Raw genomic sequence first — 24,625 nt, 5'->3', positions numbered from 1 at the left:
TTCACGTCTACTATTCTTTATTGTTTTTATATTTCACTTTTACGGCCCAATTTAGGGTCATAATACTTCATATGGGACATTAATAAAGTTGAATTATTCCATATGGGTATTGGTAGGTATTACAAATTAAGTGTTAATGTACACGTGTGTGTGTATGTATGTATGTATGTATGTATGTATGTATGTATATATATATATATATATGTATGTATGTATGTATGTATGTGTGTGTGTATATATATATATATATATATATATATATATATATATATATATATATATATATATATATTAAAAGTACAAAGACACTGATCTGATATCAAAAATCTTTATTGGTCTTGGGAAAAGAGTGCACCCGTAGAAACTGATCCCCTTTTCTCTACCCTTTTTGTACATTGCCCCACTGTGCCGCCCCTCCCCTCCCCCCCCCCCCGGTCACTCACCGCTTGTTGATATGTATGTGAGGGGAGGAGAGCGCAGCGCTGCTAGTGCTGGCAGCGGCTGTGAGGGGAGGGAGAGACGCTGCGCTCTCCTCCCCTCACATTTCGGCGTGACAGGGGCGAGTGGGGCATGATGCCCTGGCCGGCGGCGCCCCCCTCTCCTGGGCCTGCCAAGGCGCCCAGGGCATGTGCCCCACTCGCCCTACCATTGTTACGCCTCTGGTGCATTGTTTGCTTGTCTAGCTCGGTACCCAATCCACGTTATGCCTTGCTCAACTGTAAGTGTGTACTAAACACTTAGAGTTGAGCATGTTATAAGGTGGATTGGGTGGCTGGTGCAGGGACCACCTGGGTGGTGCTCTGCAGTAGCACACGCTCCCATTGTTACAACATGTATGTTCATGTCCAAATTCACATTCTCATAACATCACTTATTATTCTTGTATACACATTCGAAATATGACATTTTCATTTAAAAAATCATGCAAACTATTTGGGGCGTACCGATTACAGGGTGAAAAGCATTTTTGCACTATATGTCAAGTGGTCACAAACTAACTGCTATTCATGGCAATAACCTTCTCCATTCATATTCTGACGTACAATCCTTTCAGCGGAGCATGTACGGTCCAAGTCCTTTTTCTGCCTCCGCCATTTATGATTTTAACAGAATGAAGTTAATGGAAAAATTATTCTTTAATTTTTGGCTAGTGGAACTGCATGATTTTGCCCTGTGAGGAATGTTTTTAATGTGAGTTGTGTTTTTTTGTATTTTTTTATTGAACAGGTTTTTTTTTACAACGTGAATATTACACCGTTAGAACTATTTGACGAGTCTGTAATACTCCGGGTAAGGATGAATTGATTATAAGAAATTGAAATATTTCATTATTTATGTTATACTCTATTACATATAATTTCCAGGTGGTACTGCAGGACTTGCAAAGTTGGGGTTCTGGGCGGCTGTGTTTGGGGATGTCCACTTAAGTTATTCAGAGTGGATGTTAGGGATGAATAACTGGTGAGGCGTGTATTTGGGGTTGTTCCTCTCCGTTATGCAGAGTGGATGTTGGGGATGAATAAGGGGTAAGGTATTTATTCAGGGTTGTTCCTCTCAGTTATGCAGAGTGGTTGTTGGGGATGAATAAGGGGTAAGGTATTTATTCAGGGTTGTTCCTCTCAGTTATGCAGAGTGGATGTTGGGGATGAATAAGGGGTGTATTTGGGAGTGTTCCTCTTGGTTATGCAGAGTGGATATTGGAGATGAATGAAGGGTGAGGTGTGTATTCGGGGTTGTTCCTCTGTTATGCAGTGAAGATGTTTGGGATGAATAAGGGGTGAGGTGTGTGTTCGTGGGTGTTCCTCTCAGTTATGCAGAGGGAATTTGGGGGATGAATAAGGGGTAAGGTATTTATTCAGGGTTGTTCCCCTCAGTTATGCAGAGTGGATGTTGGGGAGGAATAAGGGGTGAGGTATTTATTCAGGGTTGTTCCCCTCAGTTATGCAGAGTGGATGTTGGGGAGGAATAAGGGGTAAGGTATTTATTCAGGGTTGTTCCCCTCAGTTATGCAGAGTGGATGTTGGGGAGGAATAAGGGGTAAGGTATTTATTCAGGGTTGTTCCTCTCAGTTATGCAGAGTGGATGTTGGGGAGGAATAAGGGGTAAGGTATTTTTTTCAGGGTTGTTCCCCTCAGTTATGCAGAGTGGATGTTGGGGAGGAATAAGGGGTAAGGTATTTATTCAGGGTTGTTCCCCTCAGTTATGCAGAGTGGATGTTGGGGATGAATAAGGGGTGAGGAGTGTATTTGGAGTTGTTCCTCTCCGTTATGCAGAGTGGATGTTGGGGATGAATAAGGGGTAAGGTATTTATTCGGGGGTGTTCCTCTCAGTTATGCAGAGTGGTTGTTGGGGAGGAATAAGGGGTAAGGTATTTATTCAGGGTTGTTCCCCTCAGTTATGCAGAGTGGATGTTGGGGAGGAATAAGGGGTAAGGTATTTATTCAGGGTTGTTCCCCTCAGTTATGCAGAGTGGATATTGGGGATGAATAAGGGGTTAGGTATTTATTCAGGGTTGTTCCCCTCAGTTATGCAGAGTGGATGTTGGGGAGGAATAAGGGGTGAGGTGTTACTCTAGGAAGCACAGTGACTTTTAGAATAACTGTACCGGTTGCTCCTTTACAAATGTATTACATAGAATTCACTTGAGAGGGGACTTTTATTTCTCTATAAGATCTCTAAATGATTGAGTATTTTAGATGATCATCACATAGATGTACTATAGCACTTTCGCAGATATCACAGATAGGCCTTGCATATGTTACAAGACTTTTCCCCATGCACTACAGCTGGTTATATGCACAGACTAATGTCAGCAGAGGAATCGGAGCCCTGCTGTACTGTATTTCCTGATGTAATGGATACTGGGAGTCTTGGTGTAGCCTCCTTTCCCAATCAGTGATCACATCTAACCTATACTATTTTTCTGTCCTTCAGTTATACAACTCTGGGTCGATACGAGCAGACAGCTTAATTGGAGAATTCAAGGTAAATGATGAGATCCCATATAATTAACGACCATCACTGTTATCTTTCATAGTTTTCTTGTGTTTAGTGTGCTGTAATTGGGATAAAGGATCATTTAAATCTTGTGTCCTGAGTATAAATGGATAGTTGGGAGAGACTTGCTGCAGATCATTTTCAGACTGCCATGATTGTTTGCAGATGCAGTGTGTGTGTGTACTGAGAGTGTAGATAATAGATATGTTCTGCTTTCATTGTTTGTTCTAAGCCAGAGCTGCTCCAGTATGTACACACATGCACCGTTCCTTTGTGCTTGAGCTCATTGGTGGCCGTCTTAGATGAAATCCAGCCATCCGTCCCTTTTGAGCACTAGTAGATCCCTGGCTGATGAATGTTGTGCAGACATGATCTCTACAAATACACTGGTAGAGCAGTTATATGTGATAATCTTCCAGCCTCCTATACCAATATGCCCAAAGATGATCCAGTTAAGCTTCTACTATTATGGGCTGGGGTTGAAATGCTGGCAGTCAAGATACCGACCGCAGCATCCCGATGTTTAGTATCCCAACAGGAGTTGGGAAAGAAGACTAACCCCACCCCCCCACCCTAATCTTCCCTTCCAGCAGCTTTAAACCAAAACCCCCTTTCCCCTGCAGCCTAACCCTCCCCCTCCCGCCTAAACCTAACCCCCCCCCCCCCCCCCCCCCTGCAGCCTGAACCTAACTCCCCCCGGCTTACCTCTCCGGCGGCCAGCAGTGACCCGGTCAGTATCCCGGCTACTGGGATGCGGAACCCAGGATTGTAATCTCAATCAGGATGCTTGCGTTCCGTACTGTGTTGGGTTTCTGGTGTTGGTTTTTCGACAGGAAAGTCACAGCAGAACATGTAGTACCGACAGCTGCTTCAAGCTCATAGCACATACTCTGCAGACTTCCAGACCTGTCTCATCCATGATCAGCTATCAGTAGAGCTGAGTGGTGAGAACCGAAGTCAGCACTGCTGCTACAAGGGGATTGAGGCTCTGGAGCATAACATCTGGTCCCTTTCTTTCTGGATACCCCAGTGCTATGTCACCAACGCTCATTTTATCTGTTTAATAGAAAGTGATAGACTTATTCATGTGTTCAGGATTGTATTAGTCTGCTTTATATGGCAATGGAATAAAATAGTTATGAATTTACATCACAAGCACAAAGGATGTAAAACAAGGTCTTTGCTTTGACAGTAGAGTATGCTGTTTATACTAGTTTTATACCGTTTTAATATTTACATTTATTTATTTATTTTTATAGCTTGACATTGGGTTTATATATGATGAACCAGGTAAGTACTACTTTTTGTGTTTTTTTTGTTTAAAAAATAAATAAAGTTTAAGGTCTTAAACTAAAGTGTCCATTTAATGTCTATTGGATCGCACGTATATTGTACATATAAGAACTATGGCATAGAAAAGGAAATAGCGCCAGACCTTCTAAAGAATTGAACAAGTAGAAATGTTGCCCAAAGCAACCAATCACATTGTAGCTAGCATTTTATAGAATGTACTTGATAAATGCTAGCTCTAAGGTTTTCCACTTAACCACATCTCCACTCTTATTAGAAGGTTTGGTGTATCTATCCCCCGTACTCCAATAGGTTGAGATCCAGCCATATGCTTTTGTGCTGATACAGCTGTAAGCCTTATAACACCCTATGTAAGTAACAAAAGAGCATACAAATAACATTTCTTAACTTTATTATTATTATTAGTTGTTGATATAGTGCACACATATTTTGCAGCGCTTTACAGAGCATATTTTTGCCCATTCACATCAGTCCCTGCCCCAGTGGATATTACAATCTATATTCCCTATCACATGTACACACACACATTCACGCTAGGGTTAATTTTGTTGGGAGCCAGTTGACCTACCAGTATATTTTTGGATTGTGGGAGGAAACCGGAGTACCCGGAGCAAACCCACGCAAGTACGGGGAGAATATGCAAACTCCACACAGTTAGGGACATGGTGGGAATCGAACCCATGACCTCAGACCATGAAACTGATATTGCCTGCTTGCATGTCGGAGTCTGGTGGTTAGAGAATAATAAAGGGTCACCTATTGACATGAAGCAAGCACTCTGATTTTCTGTTTACAGGCCATGCCGTCATGCGGAAATGGGTTCTCCTCAATGATCCCGAGGATTTGAGCTCTGGGGCGAAGGGATATCTAAAAGTCAGCATGTTTGTTATTGGGACCGGAGATGACCCTCCTGTAAGTGAGCGGATATGTACAGACTTGTATACCGATTGCAGCAAATGCGGCAAGTACCAGGGCTAGCCTTACTGGGAGGAACTACTGCCACAAATTCTTGTAGTGTACTCTTATTAAGAGGTGTGTGTGTGTGTGTGTGTGTGTGTGTGTGTGTGTGTGTGTGTGTGTGTGTGTGTATGTATGTATATATCATACCTCCTAACTGTCCCAATTTTCGTGGGACAGTACCGTTTTGTTGGGACTGTCCCGCTGTCCCACCCATGGGCCGCAGTGTCCCGTGGTGGTGGTGGTGGTGGGGGGGCAGTTGGGAGGCTCCTTTACTCACTGCCCTGCTTAGCAGAGCAACGGTGAATAGATGCAGTGCGCATGCGCACAGTTTCTATTCAGTGGAGACAGGAGGAGAGGAAGCATACCAGCAGCTCACAGAGTGCTGGGCATGCCCCCATAGTGATGAAAATGGGGCGTGGCTCGCGATCACGGGGCCCTCCCACAAAGCCGCACCCCCTTTTTGGGTGGCACACGCGCTGATGTCCCTCCTCCCTATGGACAAAAGTTGGGAGGTATGATAGAGATAGATATAACACACACATTATATTATAATTTCTCTATCGTCCTAGTGGATGCTGGGGTTCCTGAAAGGACCATGGGGAATAGCGGCTCCGCAGGAGACAGGGCACAAAAAGTAAAGCTTTAGGATCAGGTGGTGTGCACTGGCTCCTCCCCCTATGACCCTCCTCCAAGCCAGTTAGATTTTGTGCCCGGCCGAGAAGGGTGCAATTCTAGGTGGCTCTCATAAAGAGCTGCTTAGAGAGTTTAGCTTAGGTTTTTTATTTTACAGTGATTCCTGCTGGCAACAGGATCACTGCAACGAGGGACAGAGGGGAGAAGAAGTGAACTCACCTGCGTGCAGGATGGATTGGCTTCTTGGCTACTGGACATGAAGCTCCAGAGGGACGATCACAGGTACAGCCTGGATGGTCACCGGAGCCACGCCGCCGGCCCCCTCACAGATGCTGAAGCAAGAAGAGGTCCAGAATCGGCGGCTGAAGACTCCTGCAGTCTTCTTAAGGTAGCGCACAGCACTGCAGCTGTGCGCCATTTTCCTCTCAGCACACTTCACACGGCAGTCACTGAGGGTGCAGGGCGCTGGGGGGGGGCGCCCTGGGAGGCAAATGAAAACCTTTAAAAAGGCTAAAAATACCTCACATATAGCCCCAGAGGCTATATGGAGATATTTACCCCTGCCTAAATGTACTAAATAGCGGGAGACGAGCCCGCCGGAAAAGGGGCGGGGCCTATCTCCTCAGCACACGGCGCCATTTTCTGTCACAGCTCCGCTGGTCAGGAAGGCTCCCAGGTCTCTCCCCTGCACTGCACTACAGAAACAGGGTATAACAGAGAGGGGGGGCAAAATAAATGGCTATATATATATATATATTAATATAAAAGCAGCTATAAGGGAGCACTTAATCATAAGGCTATCCCTGTCATATATAGCGCTTTTTGGTGTGTGCTGGCAGACTCTCCCTCTGTCTCCCCAAAGGGCTAGTGGGTCCTGTCTTCGTATAGAGCATTCCCTGTGTGTCTGCTGTGTGTCGGTACGTGTGTGTCGACATGTATGAGGACGATATTGGCGTGGAGGCGGAGCAATTGCCTGTAATGGTGATGTCACTCTCTAGGGAGTCGACACCGGAATGGATGGCTTATTTAGGAAATTACGTGATAATGTCAACACGCTGCAAAGTCGGTTGACGACATGAGACGGCCGACAAACAATTAGTACGGTCCAGACGTCTCAAAAACACCGTCAAGGGTTTTTAAAACGCCCGTTTACTTTAGTCGGTCGACACAGACACAGACAGGGACACTGAATCCAGTGTCGACGGTGAATAAACAAACGTATTCCTTATTAGGGCCACACGTTAAAGGCAATGAAGGAGGTGTTACGTATTTCTGATACTACAAGTACCACAAAAGAGGGTATTATGTGGGATGTGAAAAAACTACCATAGTTTTTCCTGAATCAGATAAATTAAATAAAGTGTGTGAGCATTGGTGGTTCAGTGGTAGAATTCTCGCCTGCCACGCGGGAGGCCCGGGTTCGTTTCCCGGCCAATGCACCATGATGCGTGGGTTCCCCCCGATAGAAAATTATGGGCGGTATACCCTTTCCCGCCAGAAGTTAGGGCGCGTTGGGAAACACCCCTTAAGGTGGATAAGGCGCTCACACGCTTATCAAAACAAGTGGCGGTACCGTCTATAGATAGGGCCGTCCTCAAGGACCAGCTGACAAGGCTGGAAAATATAATAAAAAGTATATACACACATACTGGTGTTATACTGCGGCCAGCGATCGCCTCAGCCTGGATGTGCAGAGCTAGGGTGGCTTGGTCGGATTCCCTGACTAAAAATATTGATACCCTTGACAGGGACAGTATTTTATTGACTATAGAGCATTTCTATATATGCGAGATGCACAGAGGGATATTTGCACTCTGGCATCATGAATAAACGCGATGTCCATAACTGCCAGAAGATGTTATGGACACGACAGTGGTCAGGTGATGCAGATTCCAAACGGCACAGTATGGCCGTATAAAGGAAGAGGACTTGTTTGGGGTCGGTCCATCGGACCTGGTGGTCACGGCAACTGCTGGAAAATCCACCGTTTTTTACCCTAAGTCACATCATCTGCAGAAAAAGACACCGTCTTTTCAGCCTCAGTCCTCTCGTCCCTATAAGATCATATCTGCCCAGGGATAGAGGAAAGGGAAGAAGACTGCAGCAGGCAGCCCATTCCCAGGAACAGAAGCGTTCCACCGCGTCTGACAAGTTCTCAGCATGGCGCTGAGACCGTACAGGACCCCTGGATCCTACAAGTAGTATCCCGGGGGTACAGATGGGAATGTCGAGACGTTTCCCCTTCGCAGGCTCCTGAAGTCTGCTTTACCAAGTCTCCCTCCGACAAGGAGGTAGTATGGGAAAAAATTCACAAGCTGTATTCCCAGCAGGTGATAATTAAATTACCCCTCCTACTACAGAAAAGGGGTATTATTCCACACTATATTGTGGTACTGAAGCCAGAAGGCTAGGTGAGACTTATTCTAAAAAATTTTTTTTTGAACACTTACAAAGGTTCAAATTAAGATGAAGTCACTCAGAGCAGTGATAACGAACCAGGAAGAAGGGGACTATATAGTGTCCCGGGACATCAGGGATGCTTACCTCTATGTCCCAAATTTGCCCTTCTCACTAAGGGTACCTCAGGTTCGTGGTGCAGAACTGTCACTATCAGTTTCAGACGCTGCCGTTTGGATTGTCCACGGCACCCCGGGGTCTTTACCAAGGTAATGGCCGAAATGATGATTATTCTTCGAAGAAAAGGCGTCTTAATTATCCCTTACTTGGACGATCTCCTGATAGGGGCATAGTCCAGGGAACAGTTGGAGGTCGGAGTAGCACTATCTCGGATACTGCTACAATCAGCACGGGTGGATTCTAAATATTCCAAAATCGCAGCTGATCCCGACGACACGTCTGCTGTGCCTAGGGATGATTCTGGACACAGTCCAGAAAAAGGTGTTTCTCCCGGAAGAGAAAGCCAGGGAGATTTCCGAGCAAGTCAGGAACCTCCTAAAAACAGTGCATCATTGCACAAGGGTCCTGGTAAAAATGGTGGCTTCCTACGAAGCAATTCCATTCGGCAGATTTCACGTAAGAACTTTTCAGTGGGATCTGCTGGAAAAATGGTCCGGATCGCATCTTCAGATGCATCAGCGGATAACCCAATATCCAAGGACAAGGGTGTCTCTCCTGTGGTGGTTATAGAGTGCTCATCTTCTAGAGGGCCGCAGATTCGGCATTCAGGATTGGATGCTGGTAACCACGGAGCCCAGCCTGAGAGGCTGGGGAGCAGTCACACAAGGGAAAAATTTCCAGGGAGTGTGATCAAGTATGGAGACTTTTCTCCACATAAATATACTGGAGCTAAGGGTAAATTTATAATGCTCTAAGCTTAGCAAGACCTCTGCTTCAAGGTCAGCCGGTATTGATCCAGTGGGAAAAACATCACGGCAGTCGCCCACGTAAACAGACAGGGCGACACAAGAAGCAGGAGGGCAATGGCAGAAACTGCAAGGACTTTTCGCTGGGCGGAAAATCATGTGATAACACTGTCAGCAGTTTTTCATCCCGGAAATGGAAACTGGGAAGCAGACTTCCTCAGCACGACCTCCACCCGGGAGAGTGGAAACTTCATTGAGAAGTTTTTTCCACATGATTGTAAACCGTTGGGAAATACCAAAGGTGGACATGATGGCGTCCCGTCTGAACAAAAAATGGGACAGGTATTGCACCAGGTCAAGAGACTCTCAGGCAATAGATGTGGACGTTTCTGGTAACACCGTGGGTGTACCAGTCGGTGTATGTGTTCCCTCCTCTGCTTCTCATACCTAAGGTGCTGAGAATTATAAGACGTAGAGGAGTAAGAACTATACTCATGGCTCCGGATTGGCCAAGAAGGACTTGGTACCCGGAACTTCAAGAGATGCTTACAGAGGTCTTATGGCCTCTGCCGCTAAGAAGGGACTTGCTTCAGCAAGTACCATGTCTGTTCCAAGACTTACCGCAGCTGCGTTTGTCGGCATGGCGATGGAAAGCCGGATCCTAAAGGAAAAAAGGCATTCCGGAAGAGGTCATTCCTACCCTGGTCAAAGCCAGAAAGGAGGTGACCGCACAACATTATCACCACGTGTGGCGAAAATATGTTGCGTGGTGTGAGGCCAGGAAGGCCCCACAAAGAAATTTCAACTCGGTCGTTTCCTGCATTTCCTGCAAACAGGAGTGTCTATGGGCCTCAAATTGGGGTCCATTAAGGTTCAAATTCGGCCCTGTAAATTTTCTTCCAGAAAGAATTGGCTTCAGTTCCTGAAGTCCAGAAGTTTGTCAAGGGAGTGTTGCATATACAAACCCCTTTTTTGTGCCTCCAGTGGCACTGTGGGATCTCAACGTAGTTCTGGGATTCCTCAAATCACATTGGTTTAAAACCAGTCAAATATGTGGATTTGAAGCATCTCACATAAAAAGTGACCATGCTCTTGGCCCTGGCCTGGACCAGGCGAGTGTCAAATTGGTGGTTTTTTCTCAAAAAAGCCCATATCTGTTTGTCCATTCGGACAGGGCAGAGCTGCGGACTCGTCCCCAGTTCTCTCCCTAAGGTGGTGTCAGTGTTTCACCTGAACCAGCTTATTGTGGTGCCTTGCACCTACTAGGGACTTGGAGGACTCCAAGTTGCTAGAAGTTGTCAGGGCCCTGAAAATATGTTCCAGGACAGCTGGAGTCAGAAAATCTGACTCGCTGTTTATACTGTATGCACCCAACAAGTTGGGTGCGCCTGCTTCTAAGCAGTCGATTGCTCGTTGGATTTGTAACACAATTCAACTTGCACATTCTGAGGCAGGCCTGCCACAGTCTAAATCGGTTAAGGCCCATTCCACAAGGAAGGTGGGCTCATCTTGGGCGGCTGCCCGAGAGGTCTCGGCATTACAACTCTGCCGAGCAGATACGTGGTCAGGGGAGAACACGTTTGTAAAATTCTACAAATTTGATATCCTGGCAAAAGAGGACCTGGAGTTCTCTCATTCGGTGCTGCAGAGTCATCCGCACTCTCCCGCCCGTTTGGGAGCTTTGGTATAATCCCCATGGTCCTTTCAGGAACCCCAGCATCCACTAGGACGATAGAGAAAATAAGAATTTACTTACCGATAATTCTATTTCTCGGAGTCCGTAGTGGATGCTGGGCGCCCATCCCAAGTGCGGATTATCTGCAATACTTGTACATAGTTACAAAAATCGGGTTATTATTGTTGTGAGCCATCTTTTCAGAGGCTCCGCTGTTATCATACTGTAACTGGGTTTAGATCACAAGTTGTACGGTGTGATTGGTGTGGCTGGTATGAGTCTTACCCGGGATTCAAAATTCCTCCCTTATTGTGTACGCTCGTCCGGGCACAGTACCTAACTGGCTTGGAGGAGGGTCATAGGGGGAGGAGCCAGTGCACACCACCTGATCCTAAAGCTTTACTTTTTGTGCCCTGTCTCCTGCGGAGCCGCTATTCCCCATGGTCCTTTCAGGAACCCCAGCATCCACTACGGACTCCGAGAAATAGAATTATCGGTAAGTAAATTCTTATTTTTTTTATGTGAAAGCTCTCACTCACTGACTGGCTCATCACGAATTCTCCTATTTCCCGTTACGTTAGAAAAATGAACTTTAACATAGGTATTCTTCAGGTGGGAATTGGGAAAACTACGTAATTAGACTTTAAAAAAAACCTCCCCTAAGGGGATAAAAAGGGGGTTGACATAATTGCGTCATTACCGATGGATGGCTTTCGTTGCGTGAACGATAGCTGCCAAATGGGCAATCGCATCAAAATTTGGATTGTACCTCCAGTGTGTAGAATTTAATGAACTACAAAAATCGTTTTCACTTTTTACCGTATCAGCTACGGGTGCTCTATGTGCAATGCCAAGAGCTATGGATTAATATTTACTTACATTAAGACGACTGATATTTACAGCTCTATAGATTTACCAAATTATCAACACTCCTTTTATATTTACAACTGTGAAAATCAGAAACTCTCGTGCGAATAATGGTAGAACAGCTAGTAATCAATACTTATGTTCAGGTCATAAGCAAGTGTTTTTATTTTATCTTCTTTGTACTGGATTATTAATATTTACATATTTACATGTTGTTGCAAGGTGGAAAAAAGGGACAAAGACAATGACTCTGATGATGTGGAAAGTAACCTCCTGCTTCCACCTGGAGTGAATCTGAGATGGGTCACCTTCTTTCTCAAAATCTACAGAGCAGAGGATATCCCACAGAGTAAGTGTCTCCCTGTGGCTACACAATTCATAGCAATGCATAAGAAGGGCGGCTCATTAACATTACCTCCATGTCCGTCTCTACACCAGAAATGCAGCCACCAGTCTGCAGTCACCTTGCTTACTAATGTGGGCAGTAAAGGCAAACGTCTGCTTGCCCATTTGCTAATGCAGTGTAATATCGCATAGATTTATATGGTACATTCATTAGAACACACAAGGATGGTGCCCGTCTCCTTTCATTTGGCTGGTTAAGTTTTGTTTTCTTTACCTAGTGGACGACGCCTTTGCACAAACGGTAAAGGAAATATTTGGAGGAGACTCTGACAAGAAGAATTTAGTAGACCCTTTTGTAGAAGTGGCCTTTGCTGGGAAAAAGGTATTGCATGCAGTGTGGAAGAGTGTTGGTTTGCGAGTGTTATCCTGTTAACATCAATTAATAATTAAAGATATATATATATATATAGATATATATATATATATAGATATATATATATATATATATATATATATATATATATATATATATATATATAGATATATATATATATATATATATATATATATAGATAGATATATATTTATACACATATACATAGGCGGATTGGCCATAGGGTTTACAGGGAAGATCCCCGGTGGGCCGACGCACCCGTGGGGCCTGTTTTGTTTGAGGACACGTGGTCCTATTTATAGACATAATGAATAAGATGCAAAATAATTTGCTTATATGAAAATTACTTTGCCACTTAGCCTGTGATTGCAGATGATCTAGTGTATGTTCTGTCTGCCTGCTTGGCTGACATATAAGATTGAGTGAATAGTGATTGGGATACGGTTGGTGTAATAAGCAAGAAAATATATCTTTCCAAAGAATCATATAGTTTCCTAAATTCTGAAGGTGTATCATATAATGTGCTCATAATATTTAATTTTATTTCTTATTCACTTCCCCCTTGATGCTGGACATGCCCACTATCTGGAAAGTCTGGGGGGAGAGTGGTGCTGCCATGGCCCATGGCTAGACCTTAGACCTCTAGTGCTGCCCAAGTGGGGCCACTAGTACAAATTTTTCCAGGGCCGCTTTTTGTTCCCAATCCATGTATGTATGTATGTATGTATGTATATATATATATGTGTGTGTGTATATATATATATATATATATATATATATATATATATATATATATATATATATATACACACATTCATTATTCTTTTTTTTTCTTTTTTTTTTTTTTTTCTTCAGGTCACCACTAAAATAATAGAAAAAAATGCGAATCCGGAGTGGAACCAGGCTGTCAATCTGCAAATAAAGGTGAGGTTTACTGAGCAATGCAGAACAACTTTACCAGTGATGTGAATGTCACATATAACTGATTATTGTGTTTCGTGCAGTTCCCCTCGATGTGTGAAAATATAAAGCTCACGGTTTATGACTGGTAAGTTGTCGGAGTCTCTGAATGCAGCTTGTGAGGGAATATGTGGGGAATAGACTGATTTAGAAAAAAAAGATAATCAGCAGTTGTATAGAATTGGGAGGGCTGCGAAGACCTTTGTAGTCGGGAAAAGCAACAGTGTAATGGTACTATACAAAATGTGAGTAGATGTTTACATAGAACATGTCATACACACTGCAGTGTATACTTTTAGTGAAGTTCCCTTTGTCAGTGTAAAAGCATTTAGATTGCATTTTGCATTGTTTGTATAATGTAACCATGCTTTACACTTGTGTTCAGTCTGTTTATTTGCATATTTACAACAGGGACGTGCAGGCAGGGGAGGCAGCGCCTCTCCTGTCATAATGATTAAAATAATACAAAGAAGATATTGATAACACAGATTCTGTGTCATAGATACCATCTTTTATTATTCTAATCATTCCCCCTCCCTAGAAAATCCCTGCATATTGGGGTGGGAGGCAGCGGGAGAGGTGCCTCCCACTGCTAATACTACAGTTCGGGAAACGGTGCGGACAGGGGCCAGGGCCAAGCCATGGGCTGTAAAAGTCCACTGAAAAAGTATAGTGAAGTGGCACCAGCATATATGCCTCAATGACAGGGGCGTGCATTCAGTCCCGCAGATGCAATTGGATCCACTGGCCAGTGGGCACAAGCAGCTGCGCAACGCGGCGTGCATTCGTGGCGGTGGGACCCGGTGGAGAAAGGGTGGCTGGCGGCAGACCTGGATCCAAGAGCATCCAGTCCCTGCCAGCCATTCTGCAGAGTTCGTCAGCGGAGTGCAGCCTTCCCATTTCAAAAATGGCGCCTCAGCGTAATTTTTTTAATTCAAGATGGACGCCATGATCCAATCACTGCTCGCCGCATCACTGCCCTGCACTGGCTTATATACACCAGTGGCAAGGCAGCAGCGCTCAGTCCAGCGGCAGTGAGGGAGCAGGCAAGTGCCCCCGATGATAGACGCCGGAAGCCCTGGTGAGGCGGCGGCCATAAAAAAGAGCTTAAAGGCCGCCGCCCCCCAAGTGAAGGAGCTGCATAATAAACTATTTAAACATTCGGTTTAGTGTTTTTATTTAAATTTTTTCTTTACAGGCGGACTACGGGTGCTAGCGGGCCCTTAATGTCCGGGCATGCTGGCACTTGTGGTTCTCCAAGTGCTGGCATGCAGGTGCAGGCTTGCTGGGACCTTTAGGCCGCCTGTAAAGAACAATATTAGTATGTCATGAACCCCGCACCCACCGCCACCAGGGGTGCGGCGCATATCACTGGGCTTTCTGCCTAGGGCTGGTTGTTGCTCAGGAGGGAGGGGGGACCATATTTAAATTTGTGGTCCCCACTTTCTAAGGAATTCCAGCTCTGGGCTGACTAGTTTGGCGGTTGTTTAATGTTATGGCAGGGGGACCCCATACTGAGTGTCTCCTCTGCTATGGCATTATCATGCCTGGCTGGTTCAGCCTGGTGCTGGTTTTGCTTAAATGGGGAAAAACCCTATGCTATTTATTTTTTATTATTTACAAACCATTTTTTATTGCATGGATAGTATATTGAATTGTCCCAGCAGACAGCTTAAATAAGGATATTAACAGTAATTGGAAATTCTCCTATTTAGTTGAGATCAGAGGGTTTATTACTGTTTGCCTTATGCTCTGTGCAGGGACAGACTCACCAAGAATGATGCAGTCGGAACGACTAATCTGAGTTTGTCAAAAATTGCTGCATCTGGTGGAGAAATGGATGGTGAGATAAGTATTTTTTATTTTTTTTTATTTCACAAATCTAGGCATTATTAATAAAATGATGTCAATGACCAGTATAGGAAAAAAACAATACATTTAGTCGTTCTAGACCTAGAGTAAAAATGTGGGAAATAGAAATATGGGGCAGATGTATTAAGCCTAGAGAAGTGACAGGCGATAACACACCATCCAATCATTATGATTTGAAAAGTGACAGGTAAGAAGAGCTGATTGGCTGGTGCATTAACACCTTTCACTTATCACTGCTTTATCACTTCTCCAGGCTTAATACATCTGCCACACACTGTGCTATTGGCATAATATTCCCAACAGCTGTAAATCATCATAGTGTAGTCACGAACTATAGACAAATAAACAAGAAACAATGCTAGTGACCACAGCGCTTCAGAATAGTGAATTATACAAACAGGACATTTCACAACATAAAAAAAATATGTAAGTGTAATCCTTACAGACACGCATCACACAGCTTCAAGTCAATGAAACCCAAGTCTATATGTTAGTGGAAAAGAATATATTTATACTTTATTTTTTAAACACAATTGGAGGTCTTTTTTGTTCTCAAAGTAGGAACTTCACCTGTGTTATATTGTATAGAACAGAGCTGGCCAAACCACAGTCCTCAAGATCTACCAACAGTTCACATTTTCCAGAACACCTAGTTGGGGCTCAGGTGTAGCCATTACTAATTAAGATGTGCTGCATTCATTCCTAACTGACAATTCTACAGATCTCCAGGAGGACTGGAAAACATGAACTGTTGGTAGATCTCGAGGACCGGTTTGGCCAGCCCTGGTATAGAACATAGGTTTGCAATGTCCTCATTACCCCACAAAGTGCATGTTTTGCAGGTAACCCAGCAGGTGCACAGGTTTATTAATTACTCAGACACATTTTAAAAGGTCCACAGGTGGAGCTAATTATTTCACTTGCGATTCTGTGAGGAGACCTGCAAAACATGCACCATGTGGGGTAATGAGGACCGAATTTGCAGACCTATGGTATAGAACAGTGGTTCTCAAACTCTGTCCTCAGGACCCAACACAGTGTATGTTTTGCAGGTAACCCAGCAAGTGCACAGGTGTATTAATTACTCACTGACACATTTTAAAAGGTCCACATGTGGAGCTAATTATTTCACTTGCGATTCTGTGAGGAGACCTGCAAAACATGCACTGTGTGGGGTCCTGAGGACCAAGTTTGAGAACCTGTGGTATAGAAAATATTTTGACAAGCTGAAATAAGAGAACGGAAACTGCTACTATTTATCAAATAAGACAGCAATCACAGAAAAACCTTACATATTCTGTTTTGTTTTGTTCTGTTTTTAGATTAAAGGCCCATACACTCATACATTCTCTAGATCAGTCATTCCCAACCACGGTCCTCAAGGCACACCAACAGTGCAGGTTTTAGTGATATCCAGGCTGCAGCACAGATGGTTAAATCAAAATAACTAAGCTACTAATTAAGTCACCTGTGCTGAAGCCTGGATATCACTAAAACCTGCACTGTTGGTGTGCCTTGAGGACCGTGGTTGGGAAAGCCTGCTCTAGATTGTAAGCTTGCGAGCAGGGCCTTCCTACCGCTATGTCTGTCTTTGCCCTGTTTTGTTCTATAACTGTTGTTCTAATTGTAAAGCGCAACGGAATATGCTGCGCTATATAAGAAACTGCTAATAAATAATAAATAAATACACACTTGACGATAAAATGAGCGACGTCGTTCATTTCAGCCCTCATCAACGACGTCGCTCATTATATCGTCAAGTGTGTATGCATCCGACGACCACCGATGCGCGGCCCCGCGGGACGTTAACGACCCTCGCTTATCTGTGGAGCATGTATGCTCAATTTCCACTATGGTCGTTACCGACCAGAGACGTCGTTGAATGTGTATGGTGTGAAAGACCAACGACCAAGCCACTGTTCACCAGCCCTGTTCCCAGCTCATTATTTTAATAAACTGTTCAGCTTGGATGCTTCAACGATGAATGGTCTTTGGTCGTTGGTAGTGTGTGTGCTCATGTCGTTTGCTCAGCTGTTCAAGGGAAGTCGTTAACGACGTGTGCATCGTCAAGTGTGTATGGGCCTTAAGTTTCATTGTATTTTGGTATATAACTTTTACAATAAAAGCCATACCTTTTTAAGAAAATTGAGTAACTCTCTTCTTTTAAAGATAAGAGTATGTAATTGTCCTAATAATTCCTATATAAAAAGCGCTCTCTGCATATTTTCACATCTGCAGTATATGCAATTGCGGTCGAATTACGGCTGGAATTGGACCGTTTTTAAATTCGACACAATTCGACAGTCACATACCCTCCCGCCGGGACTCCTCCAGGGTACCCCCGGCCAGGGGTGACTAGTTGGGGATTTAATACCACGGCCGCAGAGACCGGTATAAAAGTGTTCCCCGGCTGTGGCATTATCTCTCCAGCTAGTGGAGCCTGGTGCTGGTGTGAAAAATACGGGTGACCCCTACGTCTTTTATCCCCCATATTTTTTGCACCAGGACCGGACGCAGAGCCCGGTGCTGGTTGTTCAAATACAGGGGAATCCCTTGTCAATTCCCCCCCCCCGTATTTTTACAACCAGGACCGGCTCGAAGAGCCCGAGGCTGGTTATGCTTAGGAGGGGGAACCCACGCATTTTTTTCACGGTTTTTAACCCATTCCCACCCCTTCCCACTGAAAAACATGCTCTGATCTCTCCATATTATTTTAGTCGGTAAAAAAAAAATATATATATTCTTTTAAAAAAATATATTAAATAATACTTGTGGCTCCTAATAGACAAACCAAGTAGATAATCCCTTCTAATATAAATAGATATGCTATTAGCAACAAAAAAACACAAAAAAAACATGTTTTTAAAAATTTTTATTAGATCCCGCCAGCAAAATGAGGCGGACTGAAATTGACGAAATGACTGTCGAAAAGCACTGTTGTCGAATCGACATTCTTCAATTGAATATACTTTTGTCGAAAAGCTGCATTTTTACCATTGCAGACATGTCGAATTTGACAACTGTCAAATTGCAAAAAGTCGAATCTGAAACGTCCTTTTTTTTTTTTATCGAAAAGTACTGTATTGCATTGTCGAATCATTTTTTTTTGTGTCGAAAATGCCCCGTTTTTCGACATTTGCGGCAATTCGACCGCAATTGCATATGGCCATACATCCATCTCTATGCTGGTCATAAATAAAGTTGGTTAGATAAACTCCTATAAGGAGCAATTATCACTTGAAACACCTCTAAATGTACTGTGTGTGTGTGTAATATATATATATATATATATATATATATATATATATGTATATGTATGTATATATATATATATATATATATATATATATATATATATACGTGTGTGTGTGTGTGTGTGTATATATATATATATATATATATATATATATATATATATATATATATATATATATATATAATTTTTTTTTTTTTTTTTTCTTCAAAGAGCTGGCTACCAATGGTGAACACTACAACATAAATTAGGAACCATTCTAGTCCCTTAATAAGAACACGGAGGGCATATAATATGACAGTGGTGTCATAAGTTTTGCTTTGGGTGTCTCTAAGGTTTCTGTCTAGGCCAATATAGTTCTTAGATGTGTTTGAAGAAGACTCTCTTAGTTTTGGCGTTGCTACCTTCCTATCCTAGTTTTTGTTTTAGTTTGATGTCTGTTTTTGGTAATAGTTTTTGTGGCCGTGTTCAGAACAGTGTTTGTGAGTTAAAGAGCTATTGTGTTGGTTCCCTGGGGTGTGTCCTATGTCATGGACAAGGCTAGGCATAAAGATACATTTGGGTAAAAGGCACCACCAGACCAGGTGGGTTTTTACCTTCTTTTGGATGGGTTGACACCCCAAGTTGTTAGTGATGGTGGCAGTTGGCCTCATCTGCTTGTTATATTGCCCTGTAAGGGTTGGGCAGAAGGCCTTTTTCCTTACGAGTTGTTTGGTAGGTGGCCTCATACTTGTCAGTTTGTGGGCTGTTGTCCCATTTGTTTGTTATCGTAATATATTGCTTTATGCTAGGCCGTTCTTCCCCTGCCACCATACCTAGTTTTAAGAGTTTTATAGTGCAATGAAATAATAACAGAATCTGCTTCCCTTGTATGGGATGCAAGTATAATTTGGTAACGTCTGCACAGAGTATATCTATACAGTTCAGCCACCCAAACGGGAGTTGTTGCTCGTGATCTTGTAATTCCCATGAAGCCACACCCCTTTTTTAGAGGCCATGACCCCTCTATGACGCATGCGTGCAGAGGTCCCGAATCTACTGCTCCATAAGTTGGGAGGTATGACTTAACAGATGGCACAGTATAGTAGGCCACAATACGTGACTTTGCAATGGGTGTAGCTTCCCATATGTGAAGTATATATTTTTAGTTGCCCATAGAATAGAATCCATTATGAGACAGACCTAGTAGTGTTGTGAGGTTGGACTTACACAGTAAAGGCCAGTACTCACCGGCAGATGTGGGGTTTGCTCAGCACACATTTCTCCCCCCCGCTCAGCACAGCGCAATGTGTGCTGAGCGTGTGGGGGAAGACGGGGGGGTGCTCATTTCACCCACCCAGCGGGTGAAGTGAGCAACCTGCTAGATTGACCTGCTTGCAGGCCAATCTAGCACCAGCGATAGTGATGCATGGGGCTGCGCATCGCTATCGCTGTGAGGGGTACACACGGAGTGATCGCTGCTTAAAATCTAAGCAATCTAGTCAGATTGCTTAGATTTTAAGCAGCGATCACTTCGTGAGTACCCCCCTTAAGATGTGGTGCCTTATGACTTGCTGTGTCCCTGTGATTACAGCCGGGATCATATTACGATAAGCCTCACTGAGGAATTTTGCTGGTCAGTAATGTTCTTGGTTCCGAATAACTTCATAGACTAGTTTATGTATATTGGTTACAGGGTTAAGCACTATAGCATGAATTAATATTGTACACACAGAGATAAATACATTTGGCTGTAAACTATTGGTAACTTAATGGGACAATTTGGCTATACTTCTCACTAATGTTTATAATAAGCAGGTGAAGGTTTAATTCTATTTTATAAAACCTATTTTATTCCCTCATAGGTGTCGCTGAGTTTCTTGAAGTTCATTGAAATTATGTCCAACATAAACTGTTTAACCATTTTCTTTTTGCAATATAGACTATGAGACTTCGGGAGTTGGGTCTTCGGCATTGGAAGGTGTATATTGTGGTGTGACGTGATTTGATTTTATTCCCCACTGCCCAAACTGGAAGTACTCCCCATATATCTGTACATGGGAAACAGTTTTGGCACTGGAACCTGCATTCATCGCTTATAATGCATGTGTTGCTTCTTGCTTCTTCTCATTTCTGTACATATCTTCTTACTGACTGGATGTTTTGTAGTCCTGTAGCCCAAAGGCTGTCAGGGCATACTGTGACTTCTAGTTCCACAGCAGCCAAAGGTGGCCAATGCCTTTTGCAGACGTATACAAAACATAGTAGTATATTGGGGTAGAATTACTAAGGACCTCATTCAGGGGTGAACGCATATCGCGTTGCGACATCATCTTTGTAAGCAGTGGCTATATGCGAATGTCAGAGCCTCTGGGATTTGTACAGAGACACCCAATGGCAGTGTCTCCAATCCGCCGCTTGCGTGCGCTATCAGGCCATAAATGTCGTTTTTTTTTTTTTGTTTTTTTTCTTAAAGCAGCAGACCATCCAAGGCTTCAAAGTGTATATGAATTACCCGCTTATGTGGGGCAATCATTATGTATTGACTAAGCAGGTAGATAACACGGATAATTCTCTTATGAGGGAAATAGTACCTGGCTGCCTCCTTATTCAATACATAATGATTGCCCTAATTACAAGTTGATAGTCATTCTTCTCCTTCTGATTGGTCAGAAAGAAGCAGAAGTTGTGTGGTGGTTTTATGGCTGTTTTTGGCAAAACCCCATGAAAATACCAGCACAAAACCAACATAAAGCAGATGGACATCGGCGGTTTACAAAGGCCCGTAAAACCGCTGAATAGAAAATTCAGTTGTGTGGGCTTCAGTTTTCTGGCAGTGTTCAGGGAATTCAGAACCCTGCAAAACTGTCACTTTGTACGTTTGCTTTGGTCTTTTTACGACATATTTGCTATTAGCGACAGCTGCTGTAGAGGAGGCTGATGTCCTCTGTCATAGTATTTTATTGCATTAACATGGAATAACATTTTATAACCACAAAATAAATGAATGCGCATTTCGTTTTGTAGAAAACATTTTATTTGTCCACCAAGTGCATATGTATGTTAACGAGCCCTTGTTGGTACTACCCCAGTAAATTGAGTCTGGAAGTAGAGCACCCATATCCCAGCTTTCAGCTATGACTCCAGAGCTGGGCAGTTTGGTCTCCAAAGAAGTCCCACAGACACATGACCGTGCACTTCCCATATGCAGTATAGATGCCGGTCTATATAGTTGGAGTAGAACTTTCATAGGAAAGGATAGATCACAGCCATTTATCAACGTTTCTAGTTATACCAATATGGAATATACGATCTGAGAGCCTTCAATTGGTGCTTATTATAACTTTATTACTATTATCTTTTTATTTCAATGGCCTCACAAGGGATCTGCAGCACCTAATGACCATACCCCCCAACTTTGTCATTTCTCAAAGAGGGACACACGTGCTGTGCAGCCGCGCGCGCTCCCGAAAAGGGGGACGTTTTTGTCGCTGAGGGGGCATGCCCAGCGCTCTGTGAGCTGCTGGCATGCCCCCTCTCCCTCTGTCTCCAGTGAATAGACGCACAGCAACTGTTCACCGCTGCTCTGCTAAGCAGGGCAGCGATGACAGGAGCTTCCCGACTGCCCCCTACCCCCACCGTGGGACACTGCGGCCCACAGGCGGGACAGTCCCAAAAAATGGGACTGTCCCGTGAAAATCGGGACAGTTGGGAGGTATGAATTACAGAGTACATAGACAAATGAGCAAAAACAAGAAGACCGTGACTTAAAATTCAATACAATGTAGGGTATAAGTTGACCGTATACCTGGCAAATTTATCACTTAACAGTTCATCATTGCTACTTTAAAGCGACTTCAATAATATCATCCTAAATGTGTTTGAAGTATGGATACAGTTCTACAAATCGATCCTGGTCAGTCAGTATTGCATGTTGCCTGTGTTGTAATAAAGTCTAATCTATTAATGGGCACAGTCCCTAATGATTAAACACCACTTCTCTCTTCCCTGCTCTACTCTAACACTTTCCAAAATGCATTGTAAGGAATTTGATTTCATGCAACAAAAATTCTTCCTCTCACTACTCTGCCAATGAAGGTGCCCAATCATACTGGCATTATTGTTACTTTACTTTATCTTTGGTACAAAAAAGATTTTCGTCTCTTTGGTAATACATTGAAATTATGTTTTTTTCCCCCATATCTTTCTGGTCTACATTATCAAATCAATGAAAAGAAAAATTGTAAAGCTGTGAAATCCTTTTCATTTTGGTTTGCCGCCTCTGCTTTGTAGTTTGTACCACTAATCATTTATGCCTGTGTTCAGTCTTTCCTGTGTGTTTTATTTCAAAACCTCTAATCTTCTTCCATCTAAAATCGCCACAGAATCTCCAATCTACGACCTAACCAGGTTGCACTCATGTCGACGGCCATTCTACACAAAGCTAAATATTAAACATACTAATTGTGTGCTATTTTGAAAGCCTTCTAATTTTGAAAACTAATATTTTCATTGCAACAAGATTTTGTTTCAGGCTGTTTTTATTCTGTAGGAAGTTGTACTCTACCACAGTTCTGTGCAATAAGTGTTGAACTGCTGATATTTGAATAGGAAAATTTTATTTCCGCAAGCTAGGCAACAAGAATACAGAATAAAAAAAGCCTTTCTTTAAGACTATTCCTAAAATATAAGTTACTCTTATAGGAAAGAAAAAGTTGCATACATGCACACATGTACCGTCACTTCAATTGTCATTTTTGTTGCAAACTGTTAAAGTAAAAAAAAAAGTAAAAAATAAATTGCATTTCCTTGAAACCTCAACTATGGGGAAGGGGTGGTCTTCAGTATGCCGAATGTCGGGATCCCGGCGCACATTATACCGGCGCCGGAATCCCGACACCCAGCATACCGACAGCTATTCTCCCTCATGGGGGTCCACGACCCCCTTGGAGGGAAGAAGTACAAAGTGAAATTGTCTCCTTTAGAAGGCTGCTAACAGCTTGCCACAAATCTGATTGGATATTATTACTAAAATAACCTATTGGAGCAACTTATATCTTACTCACTTACAGTTTTTCTGTGCATCTATTTTACTAATTGTGACCCATTCATTTCAAAGTAGGCACTAGTGAAAAGGAAGTTGGATTTTTACCCACATTCGGACCATGTTATCTGAATCTATATGGTAGTCTGAGAGAATTCACTGGATTTCCTGACCCTTATGATGATCTAAACTTTGGAAAGGTACTTTGGTCAATTATTGTATTTTTATTTTTGACCTGTTGTGTTGTAATATATGTTTGACGGAGAGGTTGAATGCATTACAATGTAGATATATTGGTGAGAATACTATAAATGTGTATGGACTCAAGCTCCTGTGCTTGCTGTACTGTATCACATACTCCCTGTTGGAGCCCATATAGTAGTTGGGAGCGGCAGGTTTTGCATTTGACTACTGCTCACCAAACAATATTTAATACAAATTTAAGAGGCGGCAGTTTTAAAATGGAAATCTACCCAAAAAGGCTACGATAATTTTTTATCTAATCCATTATATAAATGTGTCCAGGTGTCTTGGAAATTATTTAATTGTTCTTAGTATGATAAATTGACTGTACTTAGTGTGTTCAGAAAGCCATGTAATGACAATTGCCCAACCTCCCCATACCCAGGTAAAATAGCGTAATTGTATTTCAGAAAGATCTGTTTATAATAATGTACTCGCACATAAACTGTTTTGTTCTCTCACAATGCAATTATACAGTATAACAGTTTTGTCTTTGTGTATGTGGTCTTATTGAATCAAAACATTTTTAAATGGATAGATTGTCCAAGTATGAAAATATTTTTTTTTTTCTGGTAGTGTTTCGATCTGTGTGCACAGATTTGGATGATCATAAATAAGCATGATGGCACAGTAGTTAGCACTGCAACCTCTTCCAGTGCTGCAGTCATTGGTTCCATTTCAGCCATGGCTATTTGTATGGAGTTTGTATGTTTGTTTAGTGTTTTTATTCCCACAGCCCATATACCTACTGGTTGCTCTATGGTCTTCA

At 43.0% G+C, this 24,625-nt stretch overlaps 1 protein-coding gene and 1 non-coding gene across 7 annotated transcripts in view; both read left to right on the top strand.

Annotated features, from left to right (window-relative positions):
• MYOF (myoferlin) overlaps positions 1-24,625 on the top strand; it is a 255,570-nt gene that overhangs the window by 158,922 nt on the left and 72,023 nt on the right. For 2 of the 6 annotated variants that reach the window (XM_063962066.1, XM_063962069.1), the window contains exons 8-18: positions 1,228-1,290; positions 2,935-2,985; positions 4,257-4,287; positions 5,105-5,220; positions 11,989-12,115; positions 12,390-12,493; positions 13,361-13,429; positions 13,510-13,553; positions 15,226-15,308; positions 20,512-20,550; positions 23,689-23,813. In XM_063962066.1, the coding sequence (XP_063818136.1) occupies positions 1,228-1,290; positions 2,935-2,985; positions 4,257-4,287; positions 5,105-5,220; positions 11,989-12,115; positions 12,390-12,493; positions 13,361-13,429; positions 13,510-13,553; positions 15,226-15,308; positions 20,512-20,550; positions 23,689-23,813 (852 nt within the window). The remainder of the gene's footprint in view (positions 1-1,227; positions 1,291-2,934; positions 2,986-4,256; positions 4,288-5,104; positions 5,221-11,988; positions 12,116-12,389; positions 12,494-13,360; positions 13,430-13,509; positions 13,554-15,225; positions 15,309-20,511; positions 20,551-23,688; positions 23,814-24,625) is intronic. The other 4 variants (XM_063962070.1, XM_063962068.1, XM_063962067.1 and 1 more) reach the window with 2 other exon arrangements.
• On the top strand, positions 7,270-7,340 carry TRNAG-GCC (transfer RNA glycine (anticodon GCC)). The gene has a single exon. It is a non-coding gene; the product is annotated as a tRNA-Gly (tRNA).

Source organism: Pseudophryne corroboree, chromosome 3 (assembly GCF_028390025.1).
Source record: "Pseudophryne corroboree isolate aPseCor3 chromosome 3, aPseCor3.hap2, whole genome shotgun sequence".
Classification (NCBI taxonomy): Eukaryota; Metazoa; Chordata; class Amphibia; order Anura; family Myobatrachidae; genus Pseudophryne; species Pseudophryne corroboree.
The sequence above is the reverse complement of the archived record's forward strand: the minus strand, read 5'-3'. Positions and strand labels throughout refer to the sequence as shown.